The following is a 21,727-nucleotide window of genomic DNA, read 5'->3' as shown; positions in this document are numbered from 1 at the left end:
CAGCGGGTCTTAGACTTCCTCCGCTTGCTCTTTTCTTTTAGATACGTGGACTTTGGATGCCTGAGCTAGATTAGATTGTACCCTCTGGGAATACAATCCCATCTCTCTCATTCTCCCATCACCCATAGCTATGGAGATTATATTTTCTAAACATCAAATTAAAATATTACTATATGCTCTGACCCTAATAAGGGATGTTGTAACTAACACTGTCTCATAAAAGCCAGGAAGTATGGTTTCCTTACCCACTGTCCTTTTTTTTTTTTTATTTCATCTTGTTATGGGGGATACAGAATTGCAGGTTACATACGTTGCTCCTGTACCGCCTTTCCCCCCAAGTCAGAGCTCCAGGCGTGTCTGTTCCCCAGGTCGTGCGCGTTGCACCCATCATGTAGGTATATATCCCTCCCTTCCCCACTCCCCCCTTCCCGAGTCAGCACCTTCAAGCGTTACCCACTGTCCTTTTCACGTCGTTGGCCATTGGTCAATAAGTACCCGTGGAACGAATGAATGGATCAACCAGATACCATCACTACCATCACTGGCATGTATACAGTTTTTGCATCCTGTCCTCCTCATTGTGTTTGCCATATCAGTCAGGGTCCCAACAGGAAACGGATGGCCCTCAAATTAGAATGATTCAAGGAGAGATTAATAAAGGGACTATTTATGAAAGTGCAGGTGGGGTGTAAAGAAGCTGCGAGGGATACTAGTAACAGTGGAAGAGCTGTTGCCACTCCTGGGCCCAGAGGGATGAGGGGAGGAAGTAGAAACAGGGACCTACAACAAAGAGCCTTTCATAGAGAAGACTGCCTTGCCAGGAGCCTTGGCCGTCAGTGACCTCAAGGTGAGAGCCAGTGGGATAAGCACCTTGACCTCACTCAGATCTGCTTGTGACTCCCGTGGACTGAACCCAATGAGATGCCAGAGGGCAAGGGAACCCTTGATGTAATCCATTAATGCGGGAACAGAAGGATGGGGCACATGAAGATGGTGGGTACATGTGCTGTCTCGGAGATGCAAGGTGTTTTTCTGTTTTTTTGAGACAGAATCTTGCTCTGTCACCCCAGCTAGAGTGCAGTGGCATCATCATAGCTCACTGCAACCTCAAACTTCTGGCTCAAGCAATTCTCCTGCCTCAGTCTCCTGGGTAGCTGGGACTACAGGTGCATGCACCACACCCAGCTAATTTTTCTATTTTTTGTACAGACAGGGTTTTATTCTTGCTCAGGCTGATCTTGAACGCCTGGCCTCAAGCGATCCTTCCGCCTCGGCCTCCCAGAGTGCTAGGATTACAGGCATGAGCCACTGTGCCTGGCCTGTATATTTCTTAAAGAAGGAATTAACAGTGAAAAATATTATCAGAGGATTTGTTTCCTTAAGCAGCTCCCTATCTGGAAGCTGGGAGAGTAGAAGGAAGATGTCTCAGGGAAGATGGTACATGCCACCAACTCCACCTTCCTGGCACCCGCCATCTTCCCTGAGACCTCTTCCTGTACTCGCCTCTCATCACCTTCAGACAAGAAGGTGTCCCTCCTCCGTACTCCTGGTCACCTTGCCCTTCACTCTACCTTAGCACTTCCCACTTTGTAATGATTGGTTTCCTTCTCTCGGAGCTTCTTGAGGACAAGGACCGTATGCTGGTCCCCTGGTCTCTCCCACACTAGCCCAGTGGCATGCACATAGTAGGTGCTAAGTCACTGTTTGCTGAATGGACGATGTTTCCCATGGAATGAAGGAATGCTTGCTCTTAGATTACAACAAAGTTCTCCCTCGGTTTTCTAGATTAAAGCCAAAATCGACCTCCTTCCCCAGTAAATCTCTCTCCTCCCCCCTCAGAGGAGTAGGCATGTTCAGACTCACAGAAAGAGGTCAAAGGGCACTGATGGGTTTGGACATCTGGATGGTGTTAGCGGTGGCTGTGGGAAGCAGCAGGCTCACAGGAAGGTGTGGGTGGGGAGGGTGGTCAGACTGTGGAATGATGTCTGGAAAAAGAAGACTCCGTTTATTAATTTCTTGTAAAGGAATCTTGGGCATAACTTAAATTCACACTTGAATTCCCAGCAACACCCCTTCCCTTTCTGGCAGCTCTGAAAAAAGAGATTGCAACAAACGGCACGTCTCCTGCTATAGAGATCAGAGGCAGCGACAGGAGGCGTGGGAAGGCTGAGCAATTGAAAATCTCTTCACCAGACTTACTGTTTGTTGTTTTCTTCACTTTTGGTTGGCTGCGTGAATGTGTATTTGAATGTGTACCTGCATGTGTGTGTGCTTGTATGTGCATGCGTGTTTGTGTGTATGCATGTTTGTATGTATGTTTGTATGTGTATGCATGTGTGTGTTTGAGTGTGTGTGTGCACATATGTTTATGGGTGTGCTTGTGCATGTGAGTTACCTCAATCTTTAGATCTAGAAGTGGTTCTATCAGACTCTATCCAGGAGTTAAGAATTGGGCAGAGAAATATTTATAGGCAGAAAGGGAATGAAAATGGAAGTAAGTAACGCTTGAAAGTACTTTTCATTATAACCTATCCTTCTCCACCTCCACCTTCTTGTTCCCTGGCTGGATTTTCCTGGGTGCTTCATGCAGACTTGAAAAGCTCTGTAGGGTGAGGTTAGTCCACAAACAATAAATATCTACTCCATGATCGCTGTGTGCAAGGTGACAGGATTCTATTCATTGTGTTGATTTTGTATTTGCCCAGAAGTACCTGGGTTCTGTTGAAGCCAAAAGATAAATACTGACCTTTATAATTATCTCTTTCCAAATAACAAGAGTGTTGAGCCTTCTGTTGTTCCAAAGAGCTCAGGATACTGTTCATGCTTCCTCTCTTCTTTCATTGGTAACTATGTTTGACCATGAGGCTGCAAAAAAGCTGTTGTTCTCTCCTTTTTGTTAAGGAGAAAATGAAGCCCCAGGACGTGTGAACTTGGTCAAGTTCACATAATTATGTTAGAGGAGCGTGGGTCTCCTGACTCTCATTTTCCAGGAGATAATACTGCCTTTCTAAAATGAGGTCAACAAGGATTAATGGGAAGAATATGTTTTTTTACAAAAATTATTGTATTATCGATAGCCTGAAAGATGAGCAATATATACTCACCCAAGGAAATCCTTAATCCCCTTATGAGGCTTTGCCAGCTTTCTTGAGCATCAGTTTTCTTGAAATTCCTAAAAAGCTATCAGTTGCATGACATGACTGTAATTAAAAGAGCTGGCACAATTATATTCAAAAATAACATTGCTTTAAAAGGTACATGAAGAGATATGCTTCGTGAGGGCTCTGTATATTGGTGGGGCCTGAGAGAGAGCTGGTTCCCTCCCTCCCTCTCTCCAATTCTTCAGTTGGCGTTGAACAACCCTAGTTCAGCATTTCTTCCCAGGATGAATTCAAACTGTATTTGCAGTTCATGTGGGCAATTTGTGAATAGTACTTTGTGTCAACTCAAGCTTCAGGCAAGGAGCTTGGGTGTCGGACCTAAAGTCTACACTTCTTTATCACAACTTTAGCTTCAGCAAGGACTGGAAAAATTTAGAGAAAAAAAAAATTCACCACCAAGTTTCCATTTATTCTGGAAGGTTCTACAGGAAACCAAAAGAGTTGTTGGGTGTCATTGCCTAGGGCTGTGACTTCTGCTCGCAGACATAATTCCAGCTTTCACAAACACCAGGGCTTAGAATAAGTTCTGAGAGTGGGATTGGTCAGGATATGGAAGCTGGAACTCAGAAATAGTCTCCAGGTCTCTCATGAAAGGGCTCCCCCAATGGCGTGTGAGCAGGGGGCCCGGTCTTGCCTTTCTTTACAGGTGTGTGGTGGTGGGGCTCAAATTCCACCTGTAGAAATTCCACCTGCACAACCTGCTCTTCCCACCTAGCAAAGTTATTGAAGGAGTCAAAGAGATCATGTATTAAGTAGTACCTTATAAATGGAGAGGTACCTGATAGATATGAAGTATTACCAATTTTGTCAACCAATGTAGAGACAGAATAAAAAATGGTGCCCCAATTTCCAACAAAAACCCTCATTCTCTCATGCACAATGTTTTTATGAAATCCTTTTGGCACCGTACTGTGGTCTGAATGTTTTTGTCCCCCAAAACTCATATGTTGAACTCCTAAGCCCCCAGGTGATGGTATTAGGAGGTGGGGCCTTTGGAAGGTGATTAGGTTATGAGGGTGGAGCATCCATGAATGGAATTAGTGCCCTTTAAAAAAATTTATTTCAAAGTACTATGGGGGTACAAATGTTTTTGGTTACATGGATTGCTTTCGTAATGCTCAAGCAAGGGTTAAATGTGTGTCTGTGACCCAGATAGTGTTCGTTGTACCCTTTAGGTAGGTTTTCACCCATCCCCTCCTCCCCCTTCCCTCTTGCTTGATTTCAAATTAGCGCTATTTTAAAAGAGGCCCAAGGGAGCCTATTCACCCCTTCTTACATGTGAGGATGCAACTGAGAAGGCGCCATCTGTGAACAAGGAGTGGGGCTCTCACCAGACACCGAGTCTGCCACTGCCTTGATCTTGGACTTCCCAGCCTCCAGAACTGTGAGAAATATGTTTCTATTGCTTATAAGTCACCCAGTCTATAGTATTCTGTTAGCAGCCCAAATAGACTAAAACAGACATTTCTCTCAAACTGTGCATTTTCCAGGGATATGTGCCAATGTGTCCTGAAGCGCTTGAGGCCACATGGTATGCATACATAGCTTCCCAGATCGTCCATTTTACGCAAAAAGAATTTTGGGAGAAACGTATTTCTTTAAAACAAACATAGTTCATTTATTTATTTATCTATTCATTCAGTAGGTGTTTATAGAATGCCTGCAGAGTAGAATGAGATGCTATAAGTAGCTGAAGAGCCACGATTCTCTCTTGTCACTCACTCATGACCTGTAACACATACACTCCATACAATATATATAATTTTCAACTCATCGGTATAGGCAACCAGTCTAACTTCTTCTGTTCTCCAGGAATTTGAGAAGAGTTTACTTTAATTCAGATAATTTTTGCAATCATTGTGGAACTTTGGACTTCAGGCTAGTAGGTTGAATGACAGCCAAAAGATTGTGTCAAACTTCCCTATGCAACTGGTTCTGAAATTTCCACCATGTGATCAAGGTTGTTTTGTTCCTGTGGTTTTCTTGGCATGGGGCTCTCTAACCCTCAAAACACACAATAGTCTGTCTTTGTAAAAAGGCCTCTCCTAACGGTGAGGAACAGTCCCTCATTCGGCTGCAGAACTGTGCCACCTACACTCTCCCTTACCTTGAAGTTCTGTTCACTAAGGAGAGCTATTCAACAACTTTGTTTTTCTTCCACTGAAGATTAAATTTTTCAAAAATCAAAATAACACCAGCAAGGAGCAAACATTAAGGAAGGCAGTGTGATATTGATGAAGGAGCAGGTGCTTTGAGCCAGGCAGATGGCATGAATTCTTGCTTCACTTAAAAGCATGTGTCCGTAGACAAAGTCTTCACCCCTCCGGCTCCTCTTCTGTATAATGGGGGGACAAATGTCTACACTGCAGTTGTTCTCATGGTGCTTTTCAATCTTTGCTATCGGAGTGCTCTGTATGCCAGAGATTCCATGTCCAACTTCCTTGACATTTCATGTTCATCCTACACATTTGTACGTATTCTATGTACCCTTCTGCACTGGAGCCAGACTTGTTTCGATACACAATGTTTTCCCTCCCAAATCTTTGAGCAAGACTGATGCTCCCATAAGAGGCCTTGTGTAACTCCAGCACACAACAGCATACCTCCAGGATGTATATATATTCTAGAAGTATGGTTATTAAGAGGATACTCAAGGCTGAAAATTCTCAACAGGATGCATCTGTAAGAACATATTGGCTGTTAAAATATTAAATCCACTTGTTCCCACTAGTTAAACTGTGCTGCCTGGGCCCTTGAGTGGTATACATTTCCTGCATCACCCCCTCCCTGGACCCCTGAACTCTGCATGGTCCATGAACTAATGGGTTAAGGCCTGTATCCCAGGGACTCTGGGAACCACCCTGTTCTCACTAGCCTGTGCCTTTCATGTTGTTAAATGTTTCAAAAGCCATCCCATGTTTCATGGAACCTGTATGAAGCCCCTGGTGCAAGCAAGGCACTACATGAGCAGGAGGTATCTTTAGCCCCATGGTGGTGATTAGAATTCAGTCTGCTTGGGAGTGAACCATTGTGTTGTGCATGTTTAGAACAGCACTGTGGCCTGTGGCCGGCATTCCTTGCTCTTCTGCTTTGGGGGACAGTCTTGTTTCCTTTGGGGAACTTTGCCTTCCCCATTCCATGAGGTTCTGAGAGGCTTTCAATCACAGCATTCCCTTTCTCCCTCCAGTGGCTCTGGGAATGGGCAGTGATTTGGGTCTGGAAAATCAAAGCCCCCACCAACTCCCCTGGGAGTAGTGATAGGCATGTGCCTGTGACTTGGGGTAAGTGTGTGACCCAAGATGGACCAGTCAGAGTCTTGTCCTGGAACTCTGTCTATGGATGTAGGGACTGAGAAGCTCCTTGTCCTCCTTTGAAACGTGAGCCAAAAAAGCTCCTGGTGACTTTGAGCCTTCTTGGAGGAACTGCACCAAAAAGTACTTGGAAGGATATGTTTGAATTCTTATTGTGGGATGTGTTACTGTGTTGGCCGTTAAACACAGATATCAAGTAGGGGAACAACTGAATTCATCCAACAGTTGTTTGGTAAGTTTGGTAAACACCTGTTAAGGGAGAGGATAGACTCTGAATGGAGCCTGAAAGAGGAAGCCCAGCCTCTGCTCTGGAAGAACCTATAATTTAGTGGGATAGAAAGGGCTTAGATATGGGATTCCATGAAAAATTAAACATATTTTTATTAGTAGCAATGCAACACAGTAGGAGAGACTCTTGGCGCTGGAATGGTGGGTGTTGGATATCAGTTTCTAAAATGATTTCCAATAAGAGACTCTTCATATCCATCAAAATGTGGAATTAGATGCTACTAGAGAGGTTGTAATGAAACTTTCACACTTGAACACATTAACTTGCTGAAACATTTTTAGGGGTAATTTTGAATCTGCATCAAGGGCCTCAAAGACACTTGTTGCCTTGGATCCACAATCCTACCCTTGAAATGCTAATCCAAAACTATTTGAAATAAGAAAAAAATATTAAATAAAAAGGTACACACCAAAAGATGTTCTTTGCAGTATAGCTCATAGTAGAGAGAACTTGAAAATTGCTTAAGTGTTTGGTGATAGGGAAATAATCATTTGAAATTAAAATTCAATCTTCTTAGAAAGGAATGAGTCATATTTGGACCCATTTTCCAAATGGAGGAAGTTGAGGCCAAGAATCCGTTATAGACTTGGTACAATGGGTGGAGACAAATAGGACCAGGTGACGTCAGGAATATGGAGGAATAGGAAGCTCCTGACCCTTCTCCACCCACAGATGCACCAAATAAACATCTGCCCATGGGTCAATTCCCTCTGAGAGAAAGTCAGAGACCAGTTGAGAGGCTCCTACCCACCGGGCAACTGAGAAAACATTCACAGTGAATGGATAGGAAAAGCTGAGACACACTTGGGCACAGATCCCACCCTGGGCACTGTGCCATCAAATTGGGAAAGGAATCCCCAATGCCCAGCTTTTGGGTGAAGGTCTGGGACCCACATACAGGGGCCTGACCCTAAAGTTTTCCCGTGGCTTGACACTTAATTCACCAACCTTGAGAGTGAAGAAGATTAGATGCATATATGTCTCACTAGACTGTAGAGGGAAAAATGGTTTAATATGGGCATGCAAGAACTTTCAGGGACGTCATACTCCTGGGATCAGTGCAGAGAAGGAGGTTAAAAAACACACCCATTGTTTTTTTCTTTCTTTCTTTTTTTTTTTTTTTTTAAATAAAACACACCTTCACCGGCTATCTGATGGGCTGGCTTCTAACTAACATGTACAGAGGAGTTAAAGAGACAGTCAATTATCAACCCACCACCAGTCAGGGAGAAGTTTGCACTCACACCAAGAGCCTCAACCCTTATATCATCCACCTAAAAGACTGCATCCTGAATCTCCTAGCTCAGGGAGCAGAAAGGACTGGCAAACACATGTCTTTCAAGACTGCAGGAAAAAAAGCAGTGGTTTTATATATCATTGTGCAAGCTCTTTAAAGCTGTGGTCCCCAACACCTGGGCTATGGCCCTGTACCAGTTTGTGGCCTGTTAGGAATTGGGCCACACATCACCGCCTGAGCTCTGCCCCCTCCATCTATGGAAAAATTGTCTTCCATGAAACTTAGGAACGGGGCTGCACAGCAGGAGGTGAGTGGTGGGCAAGTGAGTGAAGCTTCATCTGTATTTACATTTGCTCCCCATCGCTTATATCACCGCATGAGCCCCCGACTCCCCCTAACCATGGCAAAATTGTCTTCCATGAAACCAGTCCCTGGGGCCAAAAAGGTTGGGGGCTGCTGCTTTAAAGGACTCCATCCCCCAGGGAACACTGCCTAGAAGGGGCTTAAAAAATACAGCTGCTTGTATATCCTGGATACTAACCCCCTGTTGGATGAATAGCTTGCAAATATTTTCTCCCATTCTGTAGGTTGTCATTTCATTTTGTTGATTCTTTGCTGTGAAGAAGCTTTTTAGTTTAATATCATTCCATTTGTCTATTTCCACTTCTATTCCCTGTGCTTTTGAGGTATCATCCATAAAATCTTTGTCCAGACCAATATCCTAAAACATTTCTCCTGTGTTTTCTTCTAGTAGTTTCATAGTTTCCGGTCTTAAATTTAAGTCTTTAATCCATTTTGAGTTGATTTTTGTATATGGTAAGAAATAGGAGTTGAGTTTCATTCTTTTGTGTATGGCTAGCCACTTTTCCCAGCACCATTTATCGAATAGAGTCTTGGTACTCAACTCAACAACAAAAAAACCCAAAAACCCCAAATAATCCAATTAAAAATGGGCAAATGGTCTGAATAGACATTTTTCAAAAGAAGACACACAAGTGACCAACATTACATGAAAAAATTCTCAACATCACTAATCATTGGGGAAATGCAAATCAAAATTTCAATGAGTCAGTTAGAATAGCTATTATCAAAAAGACAAAAAAAAAAAAAACCAAAAAACAAAAAATACAAATGCTGGTGAGGATGCAGAGAAAGGGAAACTCTTATACGCTGTTTGTGGGAATGCAAATTAGTACAGCCACTATGAAAAAAACTATGGAGGTTCTCAAAAAACGAAAAACAGAACTATCATATGATCCAGCAATCATACTGTTGGGTATATATCCAACGGAAAGGAAATCAGTATGTCAAAGAAATATCTGCACCCCATGTTTATTGCAGCACCATTCACAATAGCCAAGATATGAAGTCAACCTAAGTGCCCATCAACAGATGAATGGATAAAGAAAATGTGGTATACATGCACAATGGAATACTACTCACACATAACAAAGAATGAAATGCTATCATTTGCAGCTATATGGATGACCTTCAGGATGGAACTGGAGGTCATTATGTTTGGTGAAATAAGCCAGGCACAGAAAGACAAATATCACGTGTTCTGACTCATATGTGGGAGCTAAAAAAGTTGATCTCATGGAAGTAGAGAATAGAACAGTGGTTACCAGAAGCTGGGGAAGGGTAAGGAAAGAGGAGGAGAGGGAGAGGTTGACTAATGAGTACAAAATTATAGTTAGGAGGAATAAGTTCCAGTGTTCTATAACATAGTAGGGTGACTATAGTTAACAGTGATTTATTTTATATTTCAAAATAGCTAGAAGAGAGGATTTTAAATGTTTTGACCACAAAACAATGATGTTTGAGGTGATGAATATGCCAATTATCCGATCGGATCATTACCCACTTATACATGCATTGAAATGTCACATGTACCCCATAAATATGTGTAATTATTATGTGGCAATTTAAAAAATAATGGAACCATGCCTCCTTAATCCTTGGTCAGGATTTCTATCTCTCTCTCACACAAACTGCCTACTTGCTTCTAAACATGCCACCCTGGAGTGAAATGCTGATTGTTAGTATTGCCAAACTTGAGGCAAAGTAAAATGAATTATTGTTAGTGATGTATATTAGTGAAGTTATTTTGTTCATGTTTTTGCAAGTTTTTTTCTTTTCTGTTTTCTTTTTTTAACTCAATGTCCAGGTGAATCATAGGAAAAGAAATTAATGTGTATCAAAATCATACCTCGAACTCACTAAGTGTAGACTCAGAGTGTGGGTTAGCATTGGTTTTTCTTTTTTTTTTTTTTTTTTTTTTTGAGACAGAGTCTCACTCTGTTGCCCAGGCTAGAGTGAGTGCCGTGGCGTCAGCCTAGCTCACAGCAACCTCAAACTCCTGGGCTCAAGCGATCCTCCTGTCTCAGCCTCCCGAGTAGCTGGGACTACAGGCATGCACCACCATGCCCGGCTAATTTTTTCTATATATATTTTTAGCTGTCCATATAATTTCTTTCTATTTTTAGTAGAGGTGGGGTCTCGCTCTTGCTCAGGCTGGTCTCGAACTCCTGAGCTCAAACGATCCGCCCACCTCGGCCTCCCAGAGAGCTAGGATTACAGGCGTGAGCCACCGCGCCCGGCCGCATTGGTTTTTCAATCAAACACCTTGGGATTAGTTCTCAAAGGAGATACAGTCATGTACCATATAGCATGTCAGTCAACGGTGGATCCCAATACAACAGCATTCCCATAAGCCTATAATGCTGTATTTTTACTGTACCTTTTCTACGTTTAGATATGTTTAGATGCATGAATACTTAGCACTGTTTTACAGTCGCCTACAGGCTTTAGTACAGTAACATGCTGTACAGGTTTGCAGCCTAGGAGTGATAGGCTGTACCATGCAGTGTAAGAGTGCACTAGGTGACATCACAAGGGTTGTGTAAGAACACTCTAGGATGTTCACACAATGACAAAATTGCCTAATGATGCATTTCTCAGATTATATCCCCATTGTTAAGGGACAGATGATAGTAGATGAAAAGTCCAATTTTTTGATAAACTTTAATACTACCCACTTGATACATCATCACAGTCACATTCAATTTAACGGCATTGCAAAGCATGATGGTTTGTGAGGTGAAGAACCAAAGATCCGCACACCTGACTCCTGGCTTCCCACAGATCTAGAGATATCAGCTAGGACTTGTTCTGTTAGAAGGGACAGAAAACCTGATAGAAATCAGTTTGATTAAAAAAAGAAATATATACATTTAAAAATAAAAGGAATGTATTAGCTGACTTATGCTGAAAGGCCCAGGGTGAAATGTGCATCAGGCATGGCTGAATTGCGGGCTCAATTGACGTTATCAGGACAAAGTGTCGGTCCATCTCTTGGCTCTGTCTTCCTTTGTGTGGGTGTCAGTCTCAGCCCCATGTGACAGCAAGATGGTGGCAACAGCAAGAACTGTTGTCTCTGGTCTCCAAGCCAGTGTAGAAATAGGAGTCATATTCCCAGAAGTCTGGGTCACATGACCACTCTGTACCAATCAGAGGGAACTGGGCATAGGCCTAGGTCACAGGCTCCACCCCTGGAGTGGGGGGGAGGGGCAGGGAGCATGGAGCCAGTTTCATGGACCACATGAAACCACAGAAGACCACAGTTCCTTAAGAGTGGGATGAGATGGCTTTAAAGAGGAAATCAGGACACACTTACTAGATAGAGAGTGAGTGAATGCCCAGCAGCAAAACCAACAGATGTCCACTATAGTTGGACTGTTGTCATTTTATTCTAGCCTTGCTGGGAAAAAGCCACGAAGAACGAATTCAGCAAATCACAGACTTTCACTGAAGGGAAGAGACACAAGGATCTGAGGAGCTCAGCCTCTTTTCTCTAAATAGAAAATAGTTTATGCTATCGAAGACAGATGCTTGTTTATCCCGTGCTGAGAGCTCTCCAGAGGAGGATTCTAGACACTCTTCCCTCTGCAGATTGTGGCAGGGCTTTGCAACTCTTACTAGTTAAAGAGAAACTTCAGGAGGGGCTATTTAAAATAGAGTAATAAATATGTTTGGAGGAAAGCTAAAGGCTATTATTTCACAATTCTGGAATTCAGAGCAATAAAGAAGTAAACAGTCTTATTGGCTCAAAGGGGAGAATCTTTTCATCTCTGAAACAACTTTATTTGGATTATTTTGGCATCTCAAGAGACTTTCCCTGTGGCTGTGTTATAAAATAACTCCTTGTGTTTTTATCATACACTGTTCTGTTGGCCCTTGTGAAACAAGAAATTACTTGCTGCATTTAGTTGCTGTGTGATGGGGCTTTTCTATAATTTATGTGTTCTTTGGTATACTATTAATTCACACCCTTTTTTAAACATGTAACTTTAGAAGCCATTTTCATTAAAATTTCTTATAAGAAATAAATTTGAGATAATTGTACTGAAAGCTATTTACCCAAATTGCCCATGCCAAAACTACTTCATGGGTTCTAAAAGTAGGACAAATTTCTGGAACTGGTCTTTGACAATGACCATTTATTTGGAGATGATTTTTGATCTCTGGAAAAACATTTGTTCCCAACGCAGGTAAAATCAATTCCCTTATGAGTTTATTCTGATAGGTGTTTAATGAAGCTACTCTTTATAAGTGACACACCTTTTTAAAATTTTTAATTGATACATAATATTTGTACATATTTATGGGGTATATGTCATATTTTGTTGTGTGCATAGAATGTGTAATGATCAAGTTAGGGTATTTAAGATATCCATCACTTTGAGTATTTGTCATTTCTATGTGTTGGGAACATTTCAGGTCCTCTCTTTAGCTATTTTGAAATATACAATACAGTGTTGTTAACTATAGTCACCCTACTCTGCTATTGAACACTAGAACTTATTCCTTTTACCTAACTGTGTGTTTGTACCCATTAGCCAACCTTGCCCCATCTCCCTCCAACCCTTCCCAGCCCTTGCTATCATCATCCTCTTCTCTACTCCCATGAGATCAACTTTTTAGCTCTCACATAGGAGTGAGAACATGTGATATTTGTCTTTCTGTGCCTGGCTTATTTTACATAACCCAGTGATCTCCTGTTCCATCCATGTTGCTGCAAATGACAGAATTTAATTCTTTGTTATGTCTGAATAGTTTTCCATTGTGTATCTATACCACATTTTCTTCACCCAACTTTTGATGGACATGTAGGTTGATTTCATATCTTTGTTATTGTAAGTAAGTAGTGTTGTAATAAACATGGGAGTACAGGTGTCTTTTGATACAATGATTTCCTTTGAAAAGGACATTTTTTTAAATCTCAATAACTGAACTCAAGAATCTGCTGGATTCTGATCCAGATGAGATATTATCTAAGAACTGGAAAATTTAGAGCAAATTTGGGAGTGTTCGTATCATAGCAAATATCAGTTACGGGGTTCAATTGTTCCACTCTGGTTATAGAATAGCCCCAGTTTTTATTGATGGAACCTCACACCCATGTGCTTTCTTATGGTCTAGAATATCTTCTATTCAGTTAATTTCTTAGAAAGAACAAAGTATGCACAGAAAGCATGTCAGACAAGAAAGGAAGCCAAGTAGGCAACTCTCTGCAGTATAATTCAAGAGTTGTTAGAGAGGATCTTGCTTAAAGATTGAGATCCCATCGAGATAGCTCATAACAGACGCTCAACAAATATCTGTTCAATGAAGGGAAAAATAAATGAATGAATCAGCATAAAGTCATCTTGCAGACAAATTAGAAAAGTGTCATTTAGACATTCCTCTTAATTTACCTCCCTCACTTCAGACAGGGTCCACTTTTGTCAGTGTTTTAGCAGTGACAATTGTCATCAAAGAATATTATAGCACGACTCAGAGAAGAATGTGTACACCCACCTTCCCAGAGATAAAAATAACTGTGAACAGTGAGAGAACTTTCAGAAGGACATGAATCAACTCCTTGAATTGTGAAAAATAAAACTGTCTTGTTCCACCGTACTGGCAGAACTTCTATGTTATGGAGAAACACATCACCATCATGCTAAATGATGAATGCCCCAAAATGTATTAGTTATAGGGGACCTTGGGTTGTACTTCTCCAACAACAATATTCATACACGCTACCATGTGAATGGTACCCTGGAGTTGTGTAACCCGACATCCCCATAGTTATTCTCCTTGAAACCTATTGTGGAATTTGTAGCTTGTCCAAAACCTCAGTTTTTTAGAGCTTGGTCTAATTTTTTGAGGTCTTGATCTTGTGTGAATTAGGAGGTTTGCAAAAAGTGTTGCTTTAAATTAATGCGTTATTTTTACTTTCTCCCTGCTTTTCTGGTTGGTGGGGCTGGAACTTAGGAAGAAGGATTTCAAGAAGAGCCTAAATGCCTCGATTCGGAACAGAAGATGACCTCAGGTAGAGTAATTCAGTGTGATTCCCCCTTTTCCGGGCCGCTGTTGCTGACAGCACGTCTTAGAGCACCCGAAAGCTCTGCAGAGCTCAAAGGAAAATCTGTATGTTCCAAACGATTGGAAACACGACTAGAAATGTCACATGTGATGTATTCCAGGCGCAACATCTGGGCAATCTGCTCACGATGCAGAAAATAGCTCGTTCTCGTCTTTGTCTTCTTTCTTTTATTGATTACAGTTCTTGATGAACAAACGCTTACAAAGAAGTAGATGATGATAATGATGAAGAAATTTCAAATTCAATAACGCTAAAATCGGGAGTGCAGTTATTTCTTGAAATATTTATGATTATCTTGGAAAACGTTATTTGGATAAGTTTGCGGGGTTTTTTTGATGTTAGTGGATAAAGTATTCTGCTTGGCTAAAGTGATTTACCCCATAATAGGACTTCCCGTGAGCTGATGTGAAAGGAAACAAATGGCAAGGGAGTTTATAACTTAGTTTATGGCTAGGATCAGTAATGATGAGATGCAATGGTCATAAAAATAAACATCAGTAGAATGGACCTAATAATAATGAAAGCTAAATCTTAATACTCTCAGCCTCTATTTTCTGATGGCTTTTAGTTTGGTGTTTTCTATGAGTCAGTGTTAGAGGATGACTCCAGATGTGTTTGCTGCTGGAAGAAGGTCCTTTTCTTACAATTTAATGAAAATGAAGGAGCAGGATGAAGAAACTGGAAATGGTAGATGAACAGACTATGCAAAGTGAGAGGAAAGTGGCTCCCTGCTCCGGCAGAGATGGAGGAGAGACAATCAGCAATGAACCAGCTCCTCCATTGCTTTCCACACCTGTTCCCTCCCGCGTTGCTTAGGGGTGGGGAACCTACAGCCTTAAAGCCACACGTGGCTTCTGGATCCTTGAGTGCAGCCTTTTGACTGAATCCACATTTTACAGGACAAATCTTTTAATAGAGAGATTTGCTCTGTGAAGCTTGCATTCAGATCAGGGGCCACACTTGGGGATCTGGAGGGCCCCATGTGGCCTTGAGGCTGCAGGTTCTCCACCCCTGTGACACATTTTCATATTTTTCATAATGCTTTTATTCCGATCCAACATCGTCTTTCTATTGATCTGTGGTTTATTAACTTATTGTCTCCTAGAGAGCAGGGATGTTGCCTGTCTTGTTTAAGGGTATCCCTAGCACCTTGGACAGTGCCCGGCACATAGTAGTCATTCAGGAAACTCTTAAGTGGCTCCCTCGTGTCCACTATGTGCAAGACACTCCCTTCCTCTCTGTAATGGGGACACAGCTGGGGTGGGTCTGATATGGGCCTACTTTATGCCAATTTTAGATTTCTGGGATATGAAAAAGAATATGACATGGCACTTGCCCTCAAGACAACAAAGTATGTTTGCAACAGGAGAAATAAATGGAAAAGATTGATAGAATCAAAGCGCTGCTGGGAGCACCCAGGAAGGGGCGATGTAATCTGCGCTGGGAAGTAGGATCAGAGAAGGTGCCTTGGGGTTGATGGTGCCTGTAATGAAGTTTGGAGTTTGAAAGCAGGGGCATGGCAGGGGCAGGGCTGGCACTTGCATCTCGTACCTCTGAAAATTGTTCTGGGTACCACTTTTGCACACTGACCTTCGATTTTCAGTTCCTCAGCAAGTTGAGAAGGCTGGGAGGACGGGTGGTCACGACTGTGTCAATGCAAATTCAGCCACGCCAGAGAGTGTCCCAGCTGCTGTAATAAATGATTTTATTTGCTGTCTTGGCATCGTACCCACTGTGGGGCAGGAAACAGGATGTGCTGAAACAGAGACAAAGGCAGGGGGGCTGGGAGCACCATAGGGGGAGAGAAGCCCCATTTGGGAGGATCCAGGATGTTTTCCAAGAGAATGTGGCAAATGAGCTGGACCTTGAAGGATACAGATGAAATTCATTTGTGAAAAGAGACACAGTAGCCAGGGTATTTATAAAGTGAAAAGCAAACACTGTAAATGTAAATTGAATCCAAAGTGATACCTGTTTGGACTTGAGCCCATGTGTTGGGAGGGCATCGCTTCTCGCCAAGGATTTTCTAAGACATGAGTTGACCCCGCTGAATTCTCGCATGACATCTCAGGGTGAGAAATTAGACATCTCATTCTCAAAAGTCTGCTAGGGTCCCCAGATCTTTAGACTCTCGAGCATATTATTAGACATCCAGCAAAGCAGGATAGATTTCCCTCAGCAAATACATTTGGAGTTGGACATCCCTCTGAACAATAATTCTGCAGAAAAGGAGAAACAAAGCTTAGTTAGAAATCAAGAATCTCAACTTCTTTGTGATCAACTGGTCTGGTTTTAGATTTTGGACATGTGAATAAAGGGCTTATTTCCCTGATTTCTTCAAAAAACATATAGTAATCCTCTAAGTGGACATTTCAAGAAGAAAATGCAGAGTTTCTCACTATTTCTAAAAAATGCTGGGACTGCCTGACTTTGGGGCTTGTTATAGAGTCCCTCTTCTTTATTTGGGATTTATTCCCAAACTTATGTCTTTATATTGTGTTTCCTTAGTGCACTTGTGTCTCTAGTTTTAGTTCATTCGATTCAGATCTCCCATATATATTAACCATTCTTTGAAATCCTGTTAGGTATAAGTTATGTCTACTAAATTCTTTGAAAAGTATGAACACATTTTCATGCAAGTAATCTTTATTTAGTATCCACTAGGTGCTAGATACTTCAGTAGGAATTATGCTACGCAGTCATGCATTGCTTGATGACAGATGCATGTTCTGAGAAACACATCATTAGGCAATTTTGTCGTCGTGCTAACATCAGAATGTATTCACACAAGCCTAGACGATAGAGCCTGCTACACACCTAGGCTGTATGGTGTAGTGTCTATTGCTCCTAGGCTACAAACCTGGACAGCACACTACTGCACTGAATACTGTAGGCAACTGTAACACAGTGGTAAGTATTTGTGTATCTAAACTTATCTAGGTGCAGTAAAAAAATCCGGTATTATAATTTTATGGAACCACGATTGTAAATGTGGTCTGCTGTTGACCCAAATGTCATTATGTGGCACCTGGTTGTATATACAGTGGTAAATCCAACAGACATGACTCCATGCCTCATGGAACTTAAGGAAATGAGAAATGCAGCCATTAAACACATAAAAAGAAAGCATCAGTATAGAGAAACGATAGCCTTTAAACAAGTATAAGGTGAATGTTGAAGGAAGCAGGGTGCTGACGGTTCGACAGGGCCTGCAAAACATGAACACGTGACACTAAGACCAAAGGTAGGATACGGGACGTGTTGAAACACAGCCGAGAGCAGGAAGCTTGCGGGTACTAGAGAGGTGACAGGGAACCCAATTTGGGAGGATCCAGGAAGTTTTCTGAAAGAAGGTGGCCTATGAGCTGGGCCTTGTAGGATAGATGTGAAATTAATTTGTGCAGAGAGACACATTAGCTGAGGTCTTCATAAAGTCAAAACCAGACACTGTAAATTGAATCCAAAGTGATACCTGTTTGGAGTTCAGCCCATTTTTTTGGCTGGTGACCTAATCCTTAGGCATCTGACACTTTATCCTGAGGTCTATAATTTATACTTGCGGGGGCCACCCCGGGGCCAAGGACAGGCTAATTAGGAGTGTGTGTAATCTTTTCCACCACCGTTACCCGTCTCCTGCCCTCGAATAATTCAGTCTACGTCCCTTCGAGGGTCTTCTCAGTAGGTGACTTGTCTGTAATAGCTAGGACCCTAGTGCCCATTTGGACTCAGGTGGCACCTCCCCTCCACTCCATGGATATATCAGTTCCATGGACATATTAGCCCATTTATAACAAGTCCCTCTTAATGTGACACTGTGTCGGTTGCTGTCAACAGGCGCCCCATTTCAGCAAGAGAAGTGCTGGGCAGTTTCTGCAGGGAGATGAAGTTGACCTTTGTCCCCACCTGCCCTTTCTGTGTCCTGCTTCTCCTCAGTGGGACTCCACCCTCACCACCTGCGGTTCCAGTTTCCCTCCCATCAGAAGGGCACGACTCAGGCACGCACACTTGGGTACACGGTGTCACCTCTCTTGAGCCTGTTGGTACTTTTAAGTCTCAGATCTACCTAAGGAATGGGAAGATGTGGCGGTTGTTAGAGGTTTGAAACATCAGCAAACGGGGAAAGAAGGACGGGGCGGGGGGGGGGGGGGAGAGGAAGTTGCTTTCAGCGGATTACACCGCATGGTGAGTCGCTTTCTCCACCTTAGCATAGGAAGGCCCTGGATCATGGCAGTACTCAGTGGGGACTCCCTTAGACTGTGTGCTCCCTAACAGCGGGAATTGCTTCTGCTCAAAAGTGAGGTGAGATCCTTTATTGAAAGGTTCCATTTTAACAATACATTGCAGCCAGGCGTGGTGGCTCATGCCTGTAATTAACAGTGCTTTGGGAGGCTGAGGCGGAAGGATCGCTTGAGGCCAGGAGTTCGAGGCTACAGTAAGCTGTGATCACACCACTGCACTCCAGCCCTGGTGACAGAGGGAGACGCTGTCTCTAAAAATAAATGAATAAATAGATAAGAAAGATGCATTGCCATCCTTTGGATATAATATTTAGTGCAAAAATAAAGAAAAGAATACGAAACTGAACCTAAGCTATGCTTATAACTCTGCACAGGGAAGAAGAAGAATGAGGTAATAGGCCCATGAAAATGGTCATATGTCGGGTGGAAACTTTGTGGAGGAAAGTTTTCCATACTTAAGAGTTCCTTTAATGTGGTCAAGATGTTGTTCAGATAATAGAGAATAAAACAGCCGGATATGGTGGCTCCTACCTGTAATCCCAGCATTTTGAGAAGCCAAGGCAGGAGGATTACTTGAAGCTAGGAGTTCGAGACCAGCCTGAGCAAGAGTGAGATCTGATCTCTATAAAAAAATAGAAAAATTAGCTGGGCGTGGTGGCACCCGTATAGTTCCAGCCACTCAGGAGGCTGAGGCAGAAGAATCGCTTGAGCCCAGGAATTCGAGGTTACAGTGAGCTATAATGACACCACTGTACTCCAGTCTGGACAGATTGAGACCTTGTCTCAAAATGAAACAAAACAAAACAAAGATGCTTTACTGATAGTGACAAGGAGAAGGCTATGGCTATAATGCCAGAGAACTGTGTGTCAGTGCGAAGGCACAATTCGAAGTCTTAAAACATGACTCTGAGGATAAGCCAGTTATTGGAAGTGGCTGAGGAGAGGGACAGACAGTGGTTTACCTGTTCTCACCTGGGCTTATGCTTCATTCCTCAGCAGCTGCTAAACCAAAAGCTCTCTTTCTTTCTGTATTAGTCAAAGTTCTCCAGAGAAACAGAACCACTGGGATATAGATATAGAAAGAGATTTATTATGAGGCATTGGCTCACATAAGGCAGCAAAGTCACACAATTTGCCATCTGCAAGCCGGACATCCAGGAGACCTGGATAATTCTAGTGGTGCAATTCTAGACCAAGTCCAAAGGCCTGAGAACCCGGAGAGCTGATGATGTAGGTCCCAGATTAAGGTCAGGGCGAAACTGATGCTCCAGCTCAAGCCGTCAGGCAGAAGAAAAAGAGACAAATTCCTCCTTCTTCCACCTGTTGTTCTATTCATACCTTCAACAAATTGGATGCTGCCCACTGAACACCGGGGAGGGTAGTCACCTTTACTGAGCCCACTGAGTCAAATGCTAATCTCATCCAGAAACACCCTTATAGACATGTTTAATCTGGGCACCCCAGAGCCCAGGCAAGTTGACACATAGAATTAACCATCACACTTTCCCTGGGTAGCTTCTTTCTCCTTTTTGCCTTTCCATTGAACACGGTTCTTTCCCAGAACCTTCTACAGTTGCTCTGCCTTTTTTATATCTCAGAGAGAACATTTTAACATGAGGTTCCATTTAATCTTATCTGAAAGTCTCTTGGAACAACAAGCCAAGCACCACGCATATATACAACAGCTTATAAAACTAACTAAGATTAAAATCGAACATTTCTTTTTTAGTACAGAGACTCGGGTTTAAGCTAACCTACAGAAACTACAGACCCTGCCCTTACTAACTTTATTTGTAGCTGAATGAGTAGAAATGAGGTAGTACTACTTGTGTAAAAAGAGAGAGATTAGCAATCTTTCAGAGGTGGCACATCACAACTGTATTCATGCATTCATTGCCTTGTGGGCAGGAGATAGCTAAATGGGCCAACCATGCTTTCTTGAGAGAATTCTTTTTGCAAATGAGTTGCATCCTTTCTGGTGGCTATGTTTAAAAACAAAACAAAACTCAAATGTGTTTGAAAAATGTGGGCACCGTCTTGCCATTCTTCTTGCTCAGGCACTGCTTTAGAAAGAGGCCGAGTAGTTTTGAATGCTGAAGCAACTTTCAGGTGTGTGCAAAACTCAAGAACAGCTCGTGGCACCATTATCTTTTAGGTTGCACTCACCCTGTGCCACCAGGGCCTCAGAGATGACAACACTCGGTCATACGAGGGGAGAACCCTGCAAGTTGGAGCCGTGTGCAAACAGTCCCGGGATTTCATCAGAACACCCCCTTTTTTTTTTTGCTAAAGGTCACCTAGAGCTGAGTGGGGCCCAGCACGTTTTCGGAGTTGGCCGTGTCTGTCATCTGCAGTTAGTCCAGTTTCATTTCCTGTGGTTTGTAGGTTTCTTAAGTGTGAAGTAACGAACCCCAAACGGTTAAAATCCTTCTGCTAAAAATGGATGCAATGAAGAAAAAAATATATGTATTTTTGTAACTTCTGTGGGGAAGTGAGACCACGGTTTCCCTGCGCAGCTCCTTGTGGCCGCACGTGTGAGGCCGGCCCTCTACGGGACAGCCACACGCTCGGAGGTCAGGCCTTCCTGCTAGGCGAGGCACTTCAGGAGGAGGGAAAATGAAACCTATTTTCTGATCATTCAGACACATAAAGTGTCTGCTTTTACTTTCATGTCATGGGAGAACAGTCAAAAGTGAGGTTTCCACCAGCACCAACTATCTTTCAATCACGCTCTCCTTTGATTTTGCAGAAAAGTTAACTTACCTTCCACAAGGACCTCTGAGGCTCTGGCTAAAGAAAGCATCGAAAACTGTTCAGGGAGGGAGGTTAGGAAAAAGAGAAGGAGGATATTTCCTTCATCCTGAGTTTACTTTCTTTCTCTTAACCCTAGGACAGATGGCCTGAGGGTTCATGGGAGGCCATCTCTTAGGGAAAATGCTACAGGGGGTGGTGGATGGCTCTCAGTGAAGACCTGGTCCCTCAACGTCTTTATGGGACTTTTTGGTCTGAGGTTCACTTGTTTTTTGTTGGTTTTCCCCTTCCAGAAGGCAAGCGCCATAGA

At 42.6% G+C, this 21,727-nt stretch overlaps 1 protein-coding gene across 1 annotated transcript in view; it reads left to right on the top strand.

The window, feature by feature from the left end:
• Positions 1 to 21,727, top strand: part of FAM107B (family with sequence similarity 107 member B) — a 184,261-nt gene that overhangs the window by 58,836 nt on the left and 103,698 nt on the right. Inside the window, exon 2 of the mRNA XM_069458985.1 lies at positions 14,317 to 14,374. Within this exon, the coding sequence (XP_069315086.1) occupies positions 14,317 to 14,374 (58 nt within the window). The remainder of the gene's footprint in view (positions 1 to 14,316; positions 14,375 to 21,727) is intronic.

Source organism: Eulemur rufifrons, chromosome 25 (genome assembly GCF_041146395.1).
Source record: "Eulemur rufifrons isolate Redbay chromosome 25, OSU_ERuf_1, whole genome shotgun sequence".
NCBI lineage: Eukaryota > Metazoa > Chordata > Mammalia > Primates > Lemuridae > Eulemur > Eulemur rufifrons.
This window is presented reverse-complemented; position numbering and strand designations above follow the sequence as displayed.